Source organism: Chlamydotis macqueenii, chromosome 3 (genome assembly GCF_036417535.1).
Source record: "Chlamydotis macqueenii isolate bChlMac1 chromosome 3, bChlMac1.mat, whole genome shotgun sequence".
NCBI classification, from domain to species: domain Eukaryota; kingdom Metazoa; phylum Chordata; class Aves; order Otidiformes; family Otididae; genus Chlamydotis; species Chlamydotis macqueenii.
Window position 1 is genome coordinate 16,688,048 of NC_141558.1, and position 23,056 is coordinate 16,711,103.

A 23,056-nucleotide genomic window follows, 5' to 3' on the forward strand; every position below is an offset into this window, starting at 1 on the left:
CTAATTCTGCTAATACTAACACGCTAATACTGCTGTAAAGATTACCAGGTGCCAATTTAATCAGCTGAGAAAAGGAGGAGGGAAAGTTGTGTGTACGAGAGAAAAAGTAAAGTTCCTTTGCAGAAAACTCACTTTCTGTGGATATTTTTCAGCATCATTTACTGTTTGGCAACAACTCTAGCTAATATCACATTTGTATTTGAAATTCTTCTGTACACTCTGCAGTTTCGGATACCCTATTTCACTTTGCCCAGGAAGATCCCCGCAGCACCAAGCGACGGGGCTGGCCATGGGCGCAGATGGGTGCTGACTGACACCAAAACAGCGACAGGAGTTGTTTGCACATCAGGTGGTTACAGGTCACACACACAGACTGTGCTCGAAGCTGGTTTTGTTCAACTGGCACGGGTTGCCCAGAGAGGTGGTGGATGCCCCATCCCTGGAAACATTCAAGGCCAGGTTGGGCGGGGCTCTGAGCAACCTGATCTGGTTGGAGATGTCCCTGCCCCTTGCAGGGGGGCTGGACTAGATGACCTTTAAAGGTCCCTTCCAACCTAAACTGTTCTAGGATTCTATGATCTTGCCCAGTTAACAACAGTGCCTGCATAAATAGTTTTAAAGCTCCAATTAACCCCAAGCCCCCTTTGACTTAAAGTAGATACAAGCATGCAAGTACTTGCTTCCCTGATGGGAAAAAAAATTATATACAAGCTTGATTCTGAGCATATGCAAACCCAACCATCCAATTTATCCTCCAACTGGTTGTTAAATCTTCAAAGACAGAAAACTCTCTCAATTTAATTTTTCTAATTCTACATTTAGATAGGTTAAGAATTTTTTCTTATTTCTTGTATACGCACATAGAAAAAGGAACATAATACAGCCTTTGTGTGATTTTATTAGGATCTATATGCACAAATATAGTTGCTGTAAGGTTGCTCATCCATTATTTGAAGTAACTCAGCAGTTTCGCAGCCACAGAACTGATACATTTGACTTAATGAAGAAAAAAAATTTATTTACTCTTAAAAAATAGTCGAAATAAATTGAACATTTAAAATATTTTTTATGTGTCCTAGGTATCTATACAGGTCAGCATACTGGGCTGAGGGCATCATAAAGCCTCTGTGCAGCCAGTTCCACCATTTCACGAAGGGATTCGTCATCTTCGCTTCCTGGCTCACAGTCAACTGTCTGGGAACAAAATAAAGAAGTATGTTAGAACAACTAGCACTTCATATTGCTTATCAGCATGTGAAGAATGCTCATAAAGGGAAAGGAAAATGTAGTCAGGCAAATGAAAAAGTTATCAAGAGCAGCACTGTTTGTTTTTAAAGGGTCTGACAACGTCTAGAAGAGTTCAGAGAAGGATTATGCAAGTCCTGCTGAGGAACAAGAAGCTTAATCTCCAGTTTTATGTTTGATTAGTAACTTGTTTAAAAACTACCTTGTAAAATGCATTAAGTTCTGTAGATTACATTTAGTTAAAAATAAAATAAAACCACATAAGGTTCAGTCCTTGGAGATTTCATTTCACAGGTTAATACGTAAAACATGTGCATTCATCACAGAGGTACAGGCACCTGTACTCAGAGAGTCTCTGCATGGATGTTCCCACACCCGTAAGATAACATTCACGTCAAAATAAAACCCAAAGAGATTAATTTATCACTAAAAGACTAAAGTCTTCCTAGAGAAAGATGCCCACCCCAAACATGCAAGTTGATCAACATTCAACCCAATCCTCCCATCTCAAAAACAAAGGGCAGCACGGATCCTGTGGAGTTTCTAGGCTCGAAGATTGTACCTTCTCTAATTCAGTATTAACTTGTTACTGTTCTGAACAAGTAACTCCTTTCAACCATAAAGGTTTTTTTAGTTAAAAAAAAAAGGCATTTGAAACAGCAAACATAGATTTAATGTTATCTAACAACGCTGTTAAAAGCATGTTAGAGAACGGTGTTAGGAGTTAACACGGAAAAAATAAATCCACATGTCCCACCAAATAGTCAGATCTATACTAAACAGTTTTTTATTTTAAAGATATTGAAGTTTTATAAGAAGATACATATGCACACAAAGAAGGACAGATCTTTCTTGTAAAACTTGGTTCACAGTGGCACAAGCTTGCCATTTCCAACACAGTATCTAGAATAAATATTACAAAGATACACACAGTTGCAGTTGAGTTGCCATTAGGGTTTCTGTCAGTACACAAGTCTTTTAACAATAATGACATCTGTCAGTACAACACTGTATGAAAATGAAACCTAACTTCTTGATTAAGCAGTATGCATTTTTTTCCAGCCTTGTTACTTTTTTCTCTATTGCAAGAGCTCTTTTCATCAGTCTTGCATATTTCTGTACTATGTAGACATAGATATACAGCACGTGTTTATTAAAAAACTAAAAAAGATGCCATAGCAAGCATTGTGTGTTAACCACAAAACTGTAACTGACTATCCTCTTAAGATAATTAACATTCACTTGTTTTGTTTCAGTAGGTAACAAATTTTGGGCAGGGACCAACCTTTTCTTCTGGGTTTGTAGAACACGTAAAGCATTTGTTGTGGCTCTAAGGACAGCACCTGAGAGCTACTCCAGTGGAATGCATTAATACATCACATAGTTTTAATACATTACTAATAATGACAGAAAGTCAACACATTTAAATGCTTAAGGACATTGTTTTGACCAATCTTCACAGTTCCACATTGTTCAAATAACTAGGTGTGATAGCTTCTTTAAAGCAGCCTTCTGACGTGCATGACATCCAATTCTGAATCTAGCTAGTAAATTAATAAAGTATTTATTTTTGTGAGTATTTTAGGCTTTTCAATTTAGCTACAGAAGGATCAAGATGACAAAAAAAAAATTATTAGCATCATTCCTACTCTGTGATTTTTCAATTATTCAGACCAGAGCCTATATTTTAAAAGCATTAAAAAAAAAAAATTGTGGGTTAAATCAATTTCTCCTCTACAATCTTTCTTTATTCATTTTAATACAAGTAGAGAACTGCTGAAGAATACTGGGTTTTCTTCCAGAGTTACTGCCTTTGTTACATAAACATTGCTAGTGCTTTTTTTTTAATGAAGGAAACTCTCTAGTAACAAACTCAGCAAACTTGTCTTGCAGGCTGGATTAGTTTCTCTCAGAAAGGCTGGATACCGATCCGCTAATGAGAATGTCAGTGAAACTAAGGGAAAGTGAATAGGCTTAAGCTGTTTTGATATCAAATATAAAAACATTTCCTTAGCAAGTGGGGACATGATATTCCAGGCAGCACTGTACACTAGATGGGAGACTCATCTGTGCTAAACATAGTGCACACAAAACCAAGTGCTTTGCTGTACATACCCGCGTGTCCAGTGAAATGTTTGCAGTCTTTCCATCAATCGTGATACTCAGGACAGAGCCATCTTTTGAACTCACACAGTCTTCTCCAAACATATCCCTAAAACAAACATCTATGCATGTAAGATGTGGCCTAACTGCAAACTTAACATTTTTCTTTCTATTAATCTTCGGCTTCCAAAGGCATTTTGTTAGCAGAGTATCTTCTTTAATCCACTCAGATATAATTAACAAATAACAATCTAAATTATTATAAGAGTGGGTGTCACATAACAGTAAGTATTTTACAAAAAAAAATTAAAATCTCATCATAAATGAAGAAAAGGATTCCTTTTATTTCAAAAGAGGTAAGAGCTCTACCCTGTTAAACCACGGCATACCTAAGTAACAGCACATACATGAAAGTAAGTTTTAAGAAAGAAGTGATCCAAAATGGTATTTTCATAAGCATTCATAGCATAATTCTGGGAGACAACTTAAAAATTCACTTCTGGAAGAAATAACTGGGCTCTGTATTCAAAATTTTAATGCCAGTGAGAACTTTTTCTACTGTACGTCTTTCTTTACTTAATTCCTGGGCTTCGCAGAATTTAGACTGAATTAAATTTGCACAACATACTTTTAAGTAACTGTATCTTTAAAGTGTATTATACTAAAATTATTGTATTTACATGACTAACAGTGATAATTTTATTTAAAAAAAAAAATGCCAACTTACTGAAGCATGATCTCCATTCTCTTCCTATACACATCCATATCTACTTTTTTTGAAATTTTATGTACTGCAGCTGAAAAGAAAAATTCGTTTTACTTTAAGAGACATTGGCTGGGAGTGAAAACTGGTTAATTGATACAATCTGGTTCCTAACTCCTAACTTGCATGATAAACAACATAAAAGCTGTAGAACATATATATATTTAAACATACTATAAAGAAAATGTATTAAAAAAAGACAGAAGAGTCAATGAAGTACATGTTAAATTTATATTCCCTGTACTTATCACATTTTAAAACAGACAGCTTTGCAAGCCTAATTCTCACATCTCAATTCTCCTTTTTATTCTTAATGCTCATTACTTCTCACATTTCCTTTACTTAAAAGTGAAAATAATCCACTTTTTAAATTTTGTAATAGTCCCTCAGTTTTCTGTTGTTACAGGAAAACACTGCATCATGGACGCTAGGAGCACGTAGAGCATACATTAAGTAAAACTGGTCAGCAAGTGTGGGGAGGAGTAGTTTAGGCACAGACATTCCTGGAATGTATTTCAGGATAGAGAGTTTGAAATAACAATAATGACACTGCTTTTATACTTGGTTTCAAAATCAAGAGATAGTTTAAAACAAGTAATTTGCTTTTGAAAATTTAACTATTTGATCATTTGATTAAGAAGCCCATAAGAAGAGCTAGTTGTGGAAATCACTACTTGTTTCACTGATGAATAAACAAAACAGGTCTACACCTAGACTTTTAAAAAAGTAGTTTTCAAGATTTCTAAATCATCTGAAGAGGCCAGAGAAACAAACACAATGGTAATTAGAATAACTTAGAAATTCTTGGAAAAACTTCATAATTGCAAGAGACCAAGCAAGTGCATCTTAAAAATTTACCATTCCTTAGGTAACACTCAGTAACTGAATGTACTAAGCAAAACCATTTTATATTGGAAATGAGGTAAGAGTGGGCACATGTTCAGCTGAGCAACAATAACTTAAGATATTTAAATCCAAGCACTTCTGATCCTGTGAATATACCCTAAAGTACACAAGTGCAAGAAGTATTTGGAAAGTGTTAAAAACCCCAAATAAAGGAAAAAAAAAAGTCCTGCCAGTAGCCACACCTGAGATTAGCTTATAGAATCATCACCATGAAACAACATGAGAAATAATGCAAAAAGGCATATAAAAATACAAAGAGGAATTAATTACGGTGGAAAAGGGCTAGATATTGTCACTAGCAGATTATGCAGATAAAGTTGGGACTACCAAAAGTCAGGCCAAGTCAGATATTACAATAAGAATTTTAAAAATTAGTGAAACAGTACAAGATTATTTCCAGCCATATAAAGAAAGATGGGGGTCAGGGGAAGGAGGTCAAAGTACCGTCCAAAAATAAAATTTATATTTTTTGGTTATTTTAGGCTGAACAGAACATGAGGGCATGGAAGGGTTGATACTGAAAATGATCACAACGAAGATAAAAAAAATTAGCCTCTGAACTTGCTTAGATCAGTGGGACTGGAGAAGCTTTGTGACAAAGGAAGAACTGCTGTGTGAATTTATAAAGTCAGCAGAAAGAATTTTTAACAGATTTATTGATTCAGGTATGGGAGTAAACACCTAAGGAACAGTGATGGCTATTTTATATATAATTACAAAATAAATAAGAAAAATACAAGAGGACTAACCCAGATAAATAAACACCTATTTGTCCATATAGCTCTAGTGCTTTCCATGCTGGTTTGGAAAGAAAAATCTACTAGAACTATTATGAATAAAATGTCACATGAGGATCAAGCCAGACTCCTTGCTATCAGCCAGATAATTTAAAAACATCAGTTATTTTAAGGATAGACCCAGACCGTCAGACTTCAGTAGAGGATCTGATACAGAATGACATGAAAAACCCTTAGGTAAGAACAGAAGATGTGGAACGGTACAGAATTTTTAACACTGGAACTGGTTAAAATGAAGATGATCACAGAATGAGTTAACAGAAGCCAAACAGATGGTATGTATAGCACAGGATCTCAGGCCGCTTTGTAGGCTTCTGGGTTCAAGTGCACACCCCAGATGTGTCCTGGGTTCATGTCAGAAGGAGCTCCTCACCTCCTCCCCAGCAGTCTCTTTTCCACACAAAGGAAAAACAGGCACTAAGGTCACATATGCCACTGGTCCCCTATTTAAGGGCCCAGAACTTACCTGCTGGGCATTACAGACACAGCTCATGAGTTTTTAAGGTGTGACCTTGGGATTAACTTAATATGATCACTACTGATATTGTCCTTTTGCTGAATAAAAAAACCTAAAACCCAAATGGTATTATTTTTATATAACACCCAGGGAATAGAATTTTGGGTTCTACTTGCCCGAGCACAGCCAAATTGGAGATAAATAATGCTCTAAAGATAGATACACAACTGTCACTTCTGTCACTAGGCAGAATTTAAGAAGATCTTTGTAATAAAACAATAATGTATATTCCAAGTAGTGATGCTGGTAGTGGCAAAAAAGTGATTTCAAACCCTATAGAAAAAAAATCTAAAATCTCTTATTTTATTTTGGTAAATGAATTATCATTAAATTATCTGTGTTACTGTGTTGCCAAGCTGCCAACATTTATCCTCAGTGGCCAACCCAATATTTGATATGTGCTCCAGATTCTTAGCACAGTGACACACATGTTTAAAAGCAAAACTGTGGGACAGAAAATATAAAGTATCATCACTAGTAATCCCAACAAAATTGCTATGATCTTGAACAGCAACATCAAACCCAGTACCTGATGATGCTATCACTACCCAATAATATTACTTGGTTGCAGACTCTGCATAAGCGGAATTGTGAAATTAGTCTGACTTTTTTTCAGCATTGTCTACCTAACTCTTTCTGATGTACAGTCAAAGGAATACCACTCATAAATGTTAACCATAACTTTCAAATGAGAAACTGAAATATTTAAATGAGACATAATAAAATGTTTAAACACAAAAATCTAAAGTGAGTAATATTTAACTTATTTAAAATAAGGTCACATTTTCCACAGTCAGCTGCCAGCTGCCATGTAAGAGAAAGTTTCAACAAATGAGTATGCTACAAATAATGAAGACCTAGTTTTATTTCTGCTTTTAAGTAGCAAATCTTACTCCCTAAAGATGTCATAAGGAGAGGAAGTACAATAGTGGGATTGCAATCTATTACAAGACATTATATCCCTCTAAGCTTGAGATAAAAAAATTAAGAAGAAACACCTCAGTTAAATAAACATACACTAAACTTACTACCTTTCTGTATTTTGGGATTTGACTGAACTTCCAGTATCACTGTTGTCACGGTGTCCGCATACATATCATTAGCAGGATTTGCCACCCACTGGAAGAGTGAAAAAAAAAGAAATTAATAATTTGAGTCCATTATTTAGGTTCAATGAATAATGCAACATGAAAACAATGTAACATAAATTGCATTCTCCTATTTCCTTTTCTCTGAATTCTATCTTCAAATGACTGGCATACATTTTACACCAAACTAGTAACTATTTTTAACTTGGCATATTCCGGTAACTTCCAATGACAAATTCAAGCTATCGAATGTTTCTGAACACATTTATAAAATGGTTACAACTATTTGGCGAAGGGGGGAAGGAGGCAATACTGTTTAACTATTACTATATCCCATTACTATTTGCCAAATAAAAAAAAGGGCGCCACACCTGCCGTAACACTTGAGTCCCAGCAAAAAAGAAACCAGCAGTGGGTAAATGAAACAACATGCATCAGCACAGGATCTTAGCTGTAGGGGAACTTTGTTCTAGCTTTCATTCTACTTGTCAACCAACAGAAAACTACTTAAAACACTTAATTCTGCATTGCATCTATATGATATTATTGCAGAAACTGGAGAACAAAATACTTCTTTCTCCCTCACCAATGCCCACCTCAAGGACTACCATGCCTGGTTCCTGGATCACAGTAATATTTTTGAAAACCTTCAAGGCTGGTTTTTGTTGTATTTCTATTTCTTCTACATCACCTAAGAAGTGATAACAAATGGTTAGCAAGGATAAAATTATACTGAAAACAAGACTAACTTCATCTGCATAAGAAAACATTTTAAGAATGCTCTGATTATCACCACCATTTCTAAGCCTGGAGTGCATACTCTCTTCCCTTGCCTGACAAAACTATTTTCTTTGGTCTGGATTGTTTGGGTTTTTTTTTTAGTAAAATGGGTCTTTTTACATACTTGTTTTGAATTCTCATAGTTGACTGGCTTAGTACATTGACACATGTACACCAATTAAAAATAAAATAAAATTAAAAAAAGATAAATTTAGTGCTCCATTTGTGGAATTAACCAGCTCCTCTCATACTCTTAAAGGATAACCCATTCTTTACATAAGCACAGAGAATAAACCAAAAGCATCTGTGTGCCAAGTAGCACTCAGGGTGCGATACCTGAACATCAATACAGGTTCTCTCTTCACTACTGATATGAATTAGATACTGAAACTAGAGAAGGAAAAAAAAAACCTCAGCTTTAAATCTGGGAAGGGATCCTGCAAAGTGTGTGTGCCTTAAATGAACAAGGACAGGAGCTGCCCATAACCTTTAAGAAAGCTAGTCAGAGGCACAGAGTGGCAGATTTAAATAGCTTCTGAGTTAGGAAAAGCCACCAAGGTTAGATTCTTGCCTCTTCGGGAGGGACAAAAGAAGCTGTCTGTCACAAAGGAGGACAGAACTTTTGTTTTTATTAATTGGATGGCACTATCCATTCAATTTTGGGGCTGGAGATAAAAGATCAATTACGAAGTTTTGTATTGGAGTGGCTATGGCACTCATTTTGGGGTCTGACAGGAGACCAAAATCAGCCTAGGCTCTGTATTACTATATACTCACGATTTTGTAGTACAACTAGAGTAGAACCCCCCCAAAACAGATGTGTCATGCTTATTAACTGGATCTGGTAGAAGCTGCATAATCTAATGAAAGTTGTAAAATATGAAATAAACTGTGGCACTTCAGTTACTGGCAAAGAAGTTTCCACTCAGAAGACCTCTGAAGACTGTAGGTTGTTTTCAAAGTTGGCCACTATCAATCACGAACATGTCTTTCCAAATACGCACCGGTAAGTTTCTGTAGCTGGTAATAAAGCAGATTAAAAGGGCCGGTATATGGAATGGCTTGTGTCTGTGTTACAGTGCTCATTGCCAAGTCTGTATAATCTGAAAGAATTTTTAAAAGTATGTATTAAAAATTATCCCTTTGAATTTGCTTCCTTAAAAAAGAAAATTGTCACTATAGATAAATAATGGCATCGATACACGCGAGACAGAGGGTTGAAAAGCAGTTTGTAAAGAGGAGGGTGCAGGGTCTGCTGAAAGACAAATAATGTATTTGTGGTTAAGAAACCAGCAAGAGCTTGTTACTTTATCATACCCATTAAAGGCAAACAACGAACTAGGACAGTAGAGCTGCTTTCCCCCAAGCTCTTCTGACATCACTACTCCATTTAATTCTTCTATTTTGAGAATAGATCAATTTCTTCAGTAAAAAAATAGCACAGGAGAAATACACAAATATTTTCACTGTACTGTAGCTTTTAAACTAAAACCCAATGACATTTTAGAAACTGGCAGGACAATTGATCAAGGAGCTCTTCTGTTCTCACTGGCATGTTTTATACATATTCATACAGAGGAAGAAGTTTTAAGTAACCAGAAGGGAAATGGAATTTTGCTTCTTTTCTTTTACAGAAAGAATAGAAAAGATTTTAAACTTCAGTGGACAATGAACTGAATGCTTTTCTTCTCACTACAACAGTTCAGAACTTTAGGCAAAACTAAACTAAAATAAAACCAAGATGTTCACTAATCCTTATCAAACACAAAATTCCAGAAAAAATAAATCCAAACCCCAGTATTGCATGTGTTTTAATGACAAAAGAAGGATACAGTAAGTTTCAATTAGCTACTGAGCACATCACTGTCTTTACTTACTGGAGAGGTCACATGGAGAAAGGATGTGATAGTTAAAATTTCTTTTAACTAGGATTCCAGAAATTCTCTGTCCTTGCTCTGGTTTCTTATCTGCTAAAGATCCCATCACCTGGAAAGAAAAAAACACACACAATGCAACAAGGCAATCTGAAGTACTCGCAGCTTAAAGCTTACTATGGAGACGAAATACAGTTTTCTCTGAAAAATCAAACATAGTATAAAATTAACTTTGAAAGTAAAAGAGTAATCAGAGTCATCAACAAACATTCTGAGGCGTAACACAAGAAAAGGCTAGAAGAGTGAAGAGCCAAAAAAACCTCCACAAAACACCCTCCCCAAACCAAACCCCAAATACAACACTAAATGCAAAACATTCACCTACCTTGAGACCCTGGAAAACATACATAGTCCGAAAACAATTAAAAATACAGGCTTGGAAGAAAACGTGTGGTTTTTATCCCAGAGGAAAATACTGTTGTATAGATAAGAAACCACTGATTCTATACCTTTGCAAGTTTTTCTCCTCTGAAGTTTAATGTCACAGCTTCAGTATTCCTAGGATTATGAACTTCTATATGAACTTCATCATTATCCTCATACTCCCGTATCAATGCTGCTTTCAATCTGGCCATTTCATTCTGCTCACCGTGAACTAAAATCTATAGGAAAGACAGGTTTCCTTTTAGCAGGAGTTATTTGTCCAACCAGACACATTTAGTAAAAAAATTATCCAAGATGACTGCCACCTTGTACCTCATCTTTATAAAAATGTAATTTCATGAGGTAACTGTATGAAAAACTAGCTCAATTATATGAAAAATCAACTCAATTATATTACATAGTTCTCTGTGTGTCTTGGAATTCTGTGCATTATTGCAAAGCCTAGTTTTCAAGACCCCGAGTATTAGTGGAAAAATACATGCAAATAAGCAGAATGAATTACAGGGATTCCATTTAACTTTTCATACAAAACCACATTGTTAAATTATGAAAGGGAATTATTAATTTCAGTTCAACAATAAAAGTTACTTAGCTTTACATTTTTGTGTCTGCATGTAGATAAACTTAATAAACATGCAATTCAGAGAGGATGCTTCACAGTACACAATTCACAATTTTCTTTGCCAAGTTAAATCCTCTTTTCTTCTGCTATTATTTGTTTTCTTTCTTATCTGTGCTTGCACACTGATTCCTCTCCAGTCTCGGTAAGTTCCAGATTCTCATCCTCATTTTCATATTCTGGGCCTTCACACCTCCTGCTCCCTGTGATTTGCTCATGCTTTTCTCCCCAAGTGCTGCCTTTGTCTTTTGCTGCCTGCTACATACCTTCTTTCAGACTGGCCTACTCTTTTTCAACCAATGTTTTCTTGTTTGTTTTGGGGCAAATTCCAGTTAATTATTCCAACAGCAGCGTCTCCAACTTAATGTTGTCCTATACTGTATCTTACTTGCACAAAACACTGCTGAAACAGGTTATGGACCATACCACTTTCTTGAAAGCCATCCCCAGATATCCCACATGCAGACAGCTGAGAGGAAGTTCATCTTTACTTTGCTAAGGTAACATGACAAAAAAAAAGTTAAAATCTCCACCTTTTATTATTGAAAGCATAGGGATGCTGGCTACTGCTAGACACCAGTAGCTGCCTTGATGACTCAAAGCTGTGAACTGGTTTGATGAATCCCACTCTGGAGAAATGGACAGCAGGTATACTAACCACATGTGGAGGTTTCAGGGCCCGGATAAATTCACTAGTCTGTTGATAATCTGTGTGAGCAGAGAAAGAAATGTAGTCCACAGACATCTTCAGTGGGAGTTTTTGCCCTGACATGGTTGTGATCTCTTCAGGTTCAGACATGATGTGCTAGAAAAAACAGAGCACTTAAAATAAAAATTTGAAATTCTGCAGATGCCATATAACTAATGCTTTACATTTCAAAAATCCATTAAATAATATTGGCAGCCATGTTAAATGTGAAGAACTGAAAAAAATCTCTCAAATTTCACAAAAAAAACACACTCACAAATGAAAAAAAAAGCATGCACAACACATACCATTTCATCTTTTGCATCCCCAGTAGATCTAGGAGTTCATTCCTCTTCCAGATACATCTCTCTCAAATTTGCATTGAAATTCTAACAAGTGTGTGATTTCTATCTCTAAAGGCAAAACTAGATGCTCTGGTTGCCCTTAGCTGCTAGAATTTGGAAGGAAGTATTTTTTTCTCTACAACTGGACAGTGGCACAATGTGTGCAAGGAAGGCAGTATGATCTGATACGTCTGTAGTAGCAGATTTCATACTGACTCCTCCAGAATTAGGGTTAGGGCTCCCCTCTCAAAAAGTTAAATGTTAGAGGGGTCTAAAGATGGAGAAAAGTATCAATTATTCTTTCTCATGATAAGATAGCTGCCCCTAGAAAAGATTACTTTGTATAACATCACTGGAAATGGCCATATGTAATTTTTCTATGTTTTTCATTAGTATTAGCCAAAAACAATTAGTTTTCACTATATCATTATGTGTGCCTGACAACAATCTTCTCAGTAAATCCAAATAAAGACCCTTGCTACTAGCCAATTCTTTTCAAACATAACATGCATACTGCTTTGCATTAAGAACTTGTGATGCATTAACAACTCACCTTAGCAAGCGTTCCTTCAACACAGTACCCTGCTATAATTACTCCATTTCTCTTATCCGTGCACCAGCTCTCAAACAACTCTCTGGATAAGCCACTCTGCATCATACCTGGGGAAGCCATCACAACACTTGGGCCAATATCATCAAAATGATCCATACTCTAAATGGACAAACAGCAAGAACATCAGTTACCATAACTTATTTAAATGAAGGACAGCCTAGCTGCACCCCTGAACAATGTACAAGTAGAGCCCTATGTTCACAGATTATACTCCATCCTCACAAAAAGTGCCCTTTGCAGGAAAGTTCCTCCTACTAATGCCCATAGGGAGCAAACTTATAAGCATAGGGCTCTGTAGTGGAAGAAAAGTTGGAGCATAACCTGCCCTCAACCAGTCCTCTAAACACTGGTTATAGCAGTTAACTCGGATATAAACCTGTAAACATGCAAACTATTCCGCAAATACGAACTCTTCTGTCACTCTTCCTCTTTTGTAAGACAACCTTATCTCAAGCTTACCTTCAGATTACTAATGTGCTTGAAAACAAATGGATTGTTGATGTTAATTTGCTTGCGGATTTTGTCATTCATGGCATTGACGTACGTCTGATAAACTGCCATGCATTTCTTTGCCAAAGAGGAGGCATAGTATATAGGGATATCATGGAGTTCAGGATGATTCTGCCAGTATTCATCTAAAAAACAAAAAAACAATAAAAATGAACAAAAAGAAATCCACCAACCGAAAAACGACATCCCGCCCAGCATTATCTCCAAAATTCACACTTCTCAGAAATGTTAATACTTCTTGTAACACAGATTTAGCAGTGGGGTTTTTTTTTCATTTTTATTACAGAAAGTCACAATCACAGACTTTTTTTTTTCATCTCCTCTACTAAAGGAGAAAAAGCAATCACCAACTGAAAATGAGTACTACTAGAACAAACAATCAGGCAAACAAACAAGAAAAAAAATGAACTTCTTTTGGCAGGTCAAATTCAAATTAATCACCAACTTCAGCTACAAGGTATAAAGTATACATTTACAACAATGCAAGTTTTACCACACCACTGCGGTAAACTGTCTCTGTCAAATATTAATTATACATCTAACAGTTAGGGACATCTGCACATAGATATGTTGGTGAGAATTCACTATCTCAAGGTTGTGTAAAACAAATCCATGGAGTTCAAGGTGTGAATGGATCACCCAGTTATCAAGCTTGGCTTCCTGTATATCAGCAATAGTTGTATTTTACAAATTTAGTTGAAACAAAAACAGGAAAAAAGCCTCCGCTACTCACAACTTATGTTATCACTGATGACAGTAGCCATGACCTTTACTAAACACAAAGAAGAGATCTGAATGCAGCTATACAACATAACTTACTTGTTTTCCCACTTGGATACAGTTCTGTAAGTCTAAAACATATTTATATTGTGTAGCTGAGGAACAATTGTCCAAAAATAGCAGTATGCTCTTTTGGCTATATTTATACGTTTAAAATTATAGGGCTTTAACCCAACAGCTTTGATCTGCAGATAAAGCTTTCAGAACATGTCAGAGAGGCTCACTGCCATGAATATCTTAATAAGCTCAAGTGCGAGGTGCAAACAGCCAATAAAAGATAACTAATAGCAAGACTTACAGTAACATTAAAAAACTGCGCCCATCACCCTAATTTTCCATACCATAATGCAGTATTTTGGGTTTTTGTTAGATACTTATGAAAAGAAGAAACACAAACAAGGAAGCTTGAGGGCTCAGTTGTGTAGGCATGTGAGATGCAATTGCATTTTCTACCTAATTAAGCAACCAATTGCATGTCTAGCTTTACTAGGTGTATTTTCAAGCTTATCTTTAGAAAGTCACTTTAGTATCGACACACAGCAAGGAGAGGCAAAATTACAAATTAATGTCTACAACAAGAATTAAAATGTTCAGTTTTTATCTCCTCTATAAAATAAAAACAACCCCTCAATGATAAGTAGTAAGTAATTCTAAAACATCGAATGCTACCCCATGCCTAGATCGAAATTTCTTATTAACATGTAACGGACCAGTAACACATTTTGAAAACAAACTAGTGTTGTGGTTTAACCCAGCAGGCAGCTAAACACCACACAGCCGTTTGCTCAGCCCCTGCTCCACAGGGTAAAACTCATGGGCTGAGATAAAGACAGTTTAATAGGACAGAAAAGGACGGAAAAATAAAAATAATAACAGTAATAATAATACTACTACTACAAAACAAGTGATGCATAATGCAATTGCATTGTCCCTTCTCGCTGGCGGGACATGAGAAGCTGAAAAGTCCTTGACTTAGTGTAAGCACTGCTTAGCAACAACTGAAAATATCAGTGTGTTATCAACATTATTCTCACACTAAATCCAAAACACAGCAGTATACTATCTACTACGAAAAAAATTAACTCTATCTCAGCCAAAACCAGGACAACTAGCTTTTAACGTTGAGCTAAACTGAAATGAAAAATGAGAAGAATTTCAAGTATTTTAGGTAATACTTTAGATTCAACACCCCTAAAAATAAGTATTTTAATTTTGAGATAGTTATCTTTTCATCTTGCCAGCATTTGCATGACCAAAAAGACTTGTGAAAAATCACATACATAGTACAAATGAAATATGCTAAAATGAAGCAAAGAAGCCTGGAAATAATTTATTATAAAACTGTTTATTTGAAGTACCATGTAACAACTACCAATATATTTTATGTGAAGTGGCTTGTTATGATCATGTACAATTCTCCCCTTCCCTCCATTTTTGCTCTTTTTAACAAAGCGCAATTTGCTTTCCTATTATCATTACAACTTTAGAAATGCTAGAAGTGTCTGTCATGGTCTTCTCAGCTTTTCCTATGAAGGCTTTTTCGTATACGTTTGTGAATTAGAGGGCAAAGATAGTGAAACTTTGGAACAAAATATACCTTTTTTTAGCAGTACAGTAGTTGTGATTGCTTGCTTTTCAGCCTGTAATAATAGTCCCTATTTGCTGAAATCTTGGTTCAACAAGATTCAAAAGTCAAGCACATACTACCATGCCATCACCCTTTCCTTTCTTGGTCTCCGTCCTACCTCACAAAGCAGAACTCTCTTAGTTGGTTTACTGGATTTTTTGCATTTGAAAAATCATGCATTATATATTCGCAGGTAATTAACACACTGGAAAATGGCTGCAGAGTTGTTAAAAAAAAATATTACATCTAAAAGACTGCACGTGAAAACATTCTCATTTAATTTTATATGCCTTTTATGAAGAGGAGCTGGGAAGGTACCTACCTAAAATTAAAAGTAGTTCTTGAGCTCGACCCAGTGCAAACACAGGAATAAGACCTCTACCTCCTCTATTTACAATGTCATGCACGGTATTACAGAATCTTGCTTCTCGCTCTTCCCTTTTCTCATGAATATGAGTACCATACGTGGATTCCTATGTGTAGAGAAAGCGAATATTAAAAGCGTACTGACACAGAGACTAATTCTTGATCTCCTCCTCTCAGTCCAACAAGAAAATGCGAAAAACCATACTAGTGTTAACAGGATGGGGAGGGGAGGAGGGGAAAAAAAAAATAATCAAAACGACCCCCAGATTCCCATAACCACCTCCACCAACAAAGAACCAAAATTTCCCCTCTCCCAAACCCCTCTCAGCAATTTGGAAAGACAGACCATGTTAGGGAAAAAAAAAAAAAAAGGACAGAACTATTAATTTTGATGGTTCTTTTAAGAGGTTTCAAATTTAACATACTTATTTTCCTAACTCAAAATGCTCTATTGCTTTAATGAATGGTTTAACATGGCTCACTTACGGTACATGTGCCACAGTGTAAAAACACCTAGCCTAAAATATAGGAATTACACAAAATACAAAATTTTTATGTGGCTTAAAATGAATTTATCAGTTACAGAAAGCAGTTAGAAGGGACACAATAAATGAAATAATTTTAAGTGTTATTCTGAAAGATCCCACTGATTAAAAGTAACAGTTTTATCTGGAAACAAAGTTTCCCCGAGCTTCTGATTTTCCAAACACAGATTCAGAATAAAACTATTCTGCTCAGAAAAGAAAACAAAACAAAAATATGAACTAGCACTCAGGGCACCTCCACCCAGGATAAATTCTCAACACAGTTGGAAGTTGGCTAGGATCTACTAAAGAAAGATATCTGGCCAAACTGGGGTTTGTGCAATACATCTAGCAAACACAAGTCAAAGCCTAATAACTCTCCCACCTTGAAAAGGTGGTCTAGAGGCTTAAGGAACTTCATCAGAAGAATTATAAAATGAAAATCAGACTTTTTAATACCATGAAAAGAAAGGTTGAAGTGTTCTAACACCCAAGTGTTTGGATACTTAACACGAATTACATACTACCATTAAATCTCCACTGTCTTTCTCATTCCATTTTAGCTTTAATTAAGTAAGGCCGCTATATATATATTTAATTACTAAAATAAAGAAATATTTTTATTAAACTTACAATTATGAGAATATCGGGTTTAATATTGGGAATCTCAGCGGCCATCAGATGTCTGTCTTCCTGTCTTGAGAAATCACCCGTATACAAAAGCTATTGGAGACAAAGAGAAGCAGTTGTTCTGATTACCAGTTCTAGCAGGTCAGCAGTCTTTAAAACCTGTTGTATAGAATCATAGAATGGTTTGGGTTGGAAGGGACCTTCAAAGGTCATCTAGTCCAACCTCCCTGCAAGGAGCAGGGACATCCCCAACCAGATCAGGTTGCTGAGAGCCTCATCCAGCCTGGCCTTGAATGTTTCCAGAAATGGGGCACCGACCACCTCTCTGGGCAACCTGTTCCAGTGTTCTACAACTCACATTGTAAAAAAATTTTTCCTAATATCCAATCTAAATCTACCTCCCTCTATTTTAAAACCATTACGCAAATATGGTTTTAAGGAATTTATGATAAAAAGGTCACTTGTACTTTAACTAAAGACTCTTCTGATACGGACAGTGCTTACAATACTGGGTCAATAGTACTACAATACCAATATTTTAACCACAATAAAGAAAGGTATTTCAAACAGTACCATAATTCCAACAGAGCTAGTTGAATAATTATTAAGATTTTAATTTTAGTTTGGGATATAAAGGTGCCATTTTCAGCCCATTGCATACATGCACTGACCATTAAGAAGTAAACATTGACATAACAGCACGTCTTAAGTGGAAGTAGATAAATCTGCATTTACGTATCAGAATTCAAATATAATGGAACAATCCAATAAAATTACTTCTTAAAAATTCTTCTAAGATTTTCTGATGCTAAAAAAAAAAGCTTGTAATCTAGCAGATTTTCCAAATGGAATGATCATGTTCCCCATTACACCAAGAAGTAATTTGTAACTGTTAGTAATTTTCAATGTATTCTTAACTGCAGGGTGGAATGCAGCTCTCTGTGCCCCAAATGATGGCTTCAAAACTGAACACTTTTTACTTAACAATCATTGCATTGATGAAAATGTGAATAATAACAAAACATATAGTCAGCAACAGCAGATAACTGGTCTACAGGTAACCTACTATCACATTCCTCATTTGCTTCACAGGAAATTAAAGAAAACAATGGATATTAAAACCCAATCCATTTGAGTCAAGCATAGTAACAGGGAAATCTCTTTCTCCATCATGCCTTAATCAGTAAAAAAAATCAGCGGGATATCTAAATTTTATTGTAATCTTTGTAAAGTCAGTTCTATTTCTGTACTTTTTTAAAACTTCAAACTTTTAAAATTCTCAATCATTATAAACCATTAACAAAGTCCTACTAGATGGCAAGCCTGGTGACCATCATCTCTCTTCCCTCTTCAAAGTTGTACAAAACTTTTCTTGGGTGGTGAGTATCCTACTGAACTCCAATTCATGAGATTAGTTTCAAGTATCTGGTTTTGACACAGCGCTGCCTGTGATTATATGATGACTTATTTAATCTCTCTGTGCCTAAAATGAATAATAATCTGACTTCTTTAGGTACTTTAGCAAAAGAATGTTATGAGAAAAATATAACTTGCATACTTCGACAAAAGCCATTTAAGCATTCAAGACAGGCAGACATGGTAAATCAGAGTTACAAAAAACCCACCTGTTCATAGATTTTATTAAAATGCAGCTTCCATAAGACTGCCTCAGCTATCAGCTACCTCTGAGTGGACCAGCAAGGAAAACTACATGTTTAATGGTTCCAAGTCTGAGTCATAACTCACCCCCATAAAACCCAAACATCCTACCTGGTTCAATACACGTCACTTGCTAGTTCTAATCAATGAGAAAATACATGCAGTAAGTCAAGGCCTCCCACTTTGACCCGAGTCCAAGTCTATTTGACAACTCCAGCCACAGTGGCGGGGCTTAACAGACAATAATAAATTACTCCAACAGAATTCAGGCTTGATTTCAACTTTATAATAAAAAAAAAAAAATACCTTCACGCCAGCTATTTCAATCATAAACATGGCTGCTCCCAGAACGTGGCCTGCGTGGTAGCACCAGAATTTGATTCCTGCCACCTCTTTCACTTCATGGAAGTTGATGGTCTCAATCTTGTCCATGCTTTCTTCAAGGTCTGTTTCTGTATATAGCATGTCATCCGCTGATATATTACTGGATATAAGTGAAATGGCTAAATATCAGCTCATCTTACCATCTTAGAATATATTACAGTTGGAAAAAACACTTCCTGGGTTTTTCCTCGCTGACAGTAAGCGCATGTCTGTACATGGACAGGAAATTCAGTAATGCTATGTCTCCTACATTAGAAATCAAGTCCAGGTACTCTCATGTAGTTCACCTAAGCACAGTTAAAACATCTTTCCTTTGAAAGGCCATGCTAGAATAGTCTTTTCAGTTCAGGATCTGCTCTGTATTTGTCTAAAAGTACCAAAAGATTCCCAGCCCTGGACAGAGATCTGCCACTTGGCTTGTAAAAAGCCAAGTCCTCAAAACGCAAACTAAACCACACTTTTTCCATCAGCCCAGAGCAAACAAAAGACGACTGTTACCACGTTCTGACCCAAGCTAGAATCTGCTGAGTTGAGATATGCTCAGGACCATTGCATTGACATAGAAAAAAAAACATGTCAAGGCATGTATCAGAAGAAAAAAAAATAATAGAGAGAAAAAAAAACCAACAACATGTAAGTAACAGAGAACAGAGCACTCTTTGCATATTTAATATTTAATTTGACCTTGTCCTGAAGAGTGATTTGTATCTTTAGGGGCTTAAAATTCACTACTTCTGTGAAGCTTAAGAAAAACCAGATATTAAAAAGCATGACAAGAAGAGCGTGTCTTAAGAGAGATAGATGGGGAAAGAAAGGGATACTATTAAGGGTCCAAATAAGACAAATTAAAAGAATGAGAGGAAAGAAGGTTGGGTTTTTTTAATTATTATTGATAGGAAATTATTTTAGAGACACTATCCATGAGGCAGTTCGATGATTCATTACTTCTAACCTGGTTATAAGGTTGCTACTTGTGGCAACATCCAGGTCCATCCAGCCACCTCTGGTGGCTTCATCTTTTTCTACTGAACATACAGGTGGAATAACGCAGGAGTTGAAGAGACAAGCCATGGATCACCTTACCTGACTTTGACATAGTCTGAAAGAAGCCATCTGTAAATAGCTTTCGTGGCATGAGTCATAAACGTTCTTCCTTTAAAACTTGTTTTTTGCAAAAACCATGGTAATGCCCCACAGTGATCTAAATGGAAACTTAAAATAGACACGTGGATCCAATGAATACCTTAACATTACAGAGCACCAATATATATCATATAATGCACCGCTTCACTCCATTAACATAGCATCATGAAAACCCGGGAACCGAATTTCAGCCTCGTTGTTAACTATGCTGGTCAGTATTCTCTACACTAGTGACTAGAAATGCAACCAAGAAAAAGTAAAAGTAATATAGAAAATTCTCTATTAATAACTGCAATGGTTTTACCCGTATAATCTCAGAATTAACTTTTTTTGTAATTTACATATAAATTTAGAGGGACAAAAAATAACAGGAACACAATAAATGTCAAAAGATACAAGAAAGCTAACAAACATGATCCTAAATTTGCATGTTGGACACTGTGGATTAAAACATGAACTACTAAAATAAAATTATTTGGCCACACTTCTAGTTTGAGCTATCTTAAGAAGTACTTTTGAAATATAGGTAGAACAAGCATATACCATGAAAGCTCAGGATTTTATAGAAACCCTGTTATGACTGGTTAAATCATTCAGAAATGGCTCTCCTCCTCTCTCAGTCACTAAGCAATATATGAACCACACTCAAAGCTTGCGTAAGTCTCTGAGAACCTTTTTCATTTAAAGCCAATAGTGCAAAACACACAATACTTTTCGTCAGTCTTTATGTAGACAACTCATTCTAGAAGCTGTCACAACGGTGTTAAAGCAGGCCAGCTTACAGAAAAGTCAGTCATCATAGCGACCTCAGAGGAGAGCTGTAATGTCAAAAGTGACTGAACATCCTTAATATAAAAAAAGTTGGAAACTAAAATTTTGCCATGTCATTACCATCTGTATACCATCTACTTTCAGCCTCCCTGAATAACCTACACGTGACTATAGCTCAGACCATGACCTCAGTATAATTGTTCTTTTAGGTGCAACTTACTGACTAATTAGGAGGAGATCAATCTCAGCAGGATCTATCAAATCAATGTAAGGAAGAGCATCCATTCCTTCCAGTCCAGGATGGATTCCACAATCAAGCTGAAAAAGGAAAGAAAGCCAAAGCTTCTAACAGAACATATAAAAAACCCTCTTCCATTTTGGTCCAGTTACTAGTGTCTAGTAACTTCAGCATAATGCAAAAAAACCCATTTTTTCCTTAAACACTGCTTTTAGCATTGGATTTCACATCTCTGGCTTCTCTCTAAATGATTTTTCTTCACTGAGAAACTGAACACCTTTCAAAAGATCCCAGCCTTTGTGTATAATTCAGACAGCTGGAAAAGGGAAAGAGAACATGTATGTGTTTATACCTGGCTGTCTGCACGTAACGCTTGGTAAACGTTAGCCTTAGGTTCCACTGAAACCTAACATGTAAATTTTAGAATCCACACTTCAGACATACACATTCTGTTTAGGGATATGGATTTATTTTGGAGGACAGTCTCTGTAATGCCTATTGTCATACATGTTACATTGTTCCAGAAAGCTACAAAATGTGCCTCTTCTAGCACAGTGGCCCACTTCAATGCAGAGGCTGAATTTAACCTGTAACATCTTTCCGTGATCTGAAGTACTGTAATGAGAGAGCATACAAATACATTCATGCAATAATTACCATTATTTTTCTTCCTTTAAACTCCAGAATAATGCATGACCTTCCTACTTCTTGACCAGCACCTCTGCAAAAGGATATCAAAGTAATAAAAATTACAACAATGCACACTGTATAGATGTAACTGTGTACTGGATGCATTCAGTGGGATTATTTTTCTGTGTAGAAATAATGAGTGCACAGTCCTTTTAAGGTCAGATATTTAAAGTAACTGAACAGTTATACTTGTCTCAATGGAAATGAGACCCTATTTAATGCAGCAGAAATAAAAAGAATCCAAAATTATTTTGGTCTCTTCTGGTTTTTACTGCATGCCTGCACACTTAAGTCTCAAAGTATCAATATGTATAATGAATGGAAAGTTTACTTAAATAACAAATTACCTTGGGCTGAGTAAGTTGAAGTAGCATCTTCTGGTTGTCCAGAAGACAACTCTTGTGATGCTACCAGAAACACCTTCAAATTGCATTGGCATCTTTACCAGAGAAAAAAATTCAACTTGAAATACAAGAACCACAATGCTACCGAAGTGCAAGAGGCAAAAAAATAAGTTTTTTTGCTCAGACAACACTTCAACAGTGCATGAGGAGAGGACACAATCCTTCTAACGGAGGATGACAGCTAGCCCGGGGACGGCAGGCTGCCTGCTCGCTGGAAAAGCAAGCAGTGAAGGGACAAAAAAAAAAAAAAGCAGGGATTTCAACGCCTGGAACAACGTTTCGCTCGGGCCGCCCAGGGCGCCCACCCCGCACCCCCGCGGGACGGGGCTTCACCCGCGCCTCTGGCCGCCCGGCCCGCCGGCCCCGCCGCCTCCCCGACACCCCGCCCCCCAGGCCCAAGGCGCGGGTCCCGCCGTCGCGCCCGCCCCGGGCGCTCACAGGGGCCGGATGAGCAGCTGGTCGCTCTCCTCGGCCGGGATCAGGGCCTCGGCTTTCCGCTTCGCCGACATGGCGGCGTCAGTCCCGGCACTGTCCCCCGCCGGCACCCGT

At 36.6% G+C, this 23,056-nt stretch overlaps 1 protein-coding gene across 1 annotated transcript; it reads right to left on the minus strand.

Annotated features, from left to right (window-relative positions):
* Positions 1–878: 878 nt before the first annotated feature.
* CPSF3 (cleavage and polyadenylation specific factor 3) lies at positions 879–23,046 on the minus strand. Its single transcript, XM_086743351.1, has 18 exons — positions 22,946–23,046; positions 22,071–22,134; positions 21,396–21,493; positions 20,345–20,473; positions 19,184–19,361; positions 17,222–17,311; positions 16,021–16,171; positions 13,241–13,416; positions 12,722–12,880; positions 11,795–11,941; positions 10,583–10,735; positions 10,077–10,185; positions 9,204–9,302; positions 8,016–8,110; positions 7,363–7,450; positions 4,076–4,145; positions 3,361–3,457; positions 879–1,194 (listed from the first exon to the last, which is right to left on the minus strand). Exons 1-18 carry the CDS (start codon positions 23,014–23,016, stop codon positions 1,093–1,095), a joined length of 2,076 nt encoding a protein of 691 aa, XP_086599477.1. The 5' UTR covers positions 23,017–23,046; the 3' UTR covers positions 879–1,092.
* Positions 23,047–23,056: the final 10 nt, after the last annotated feature.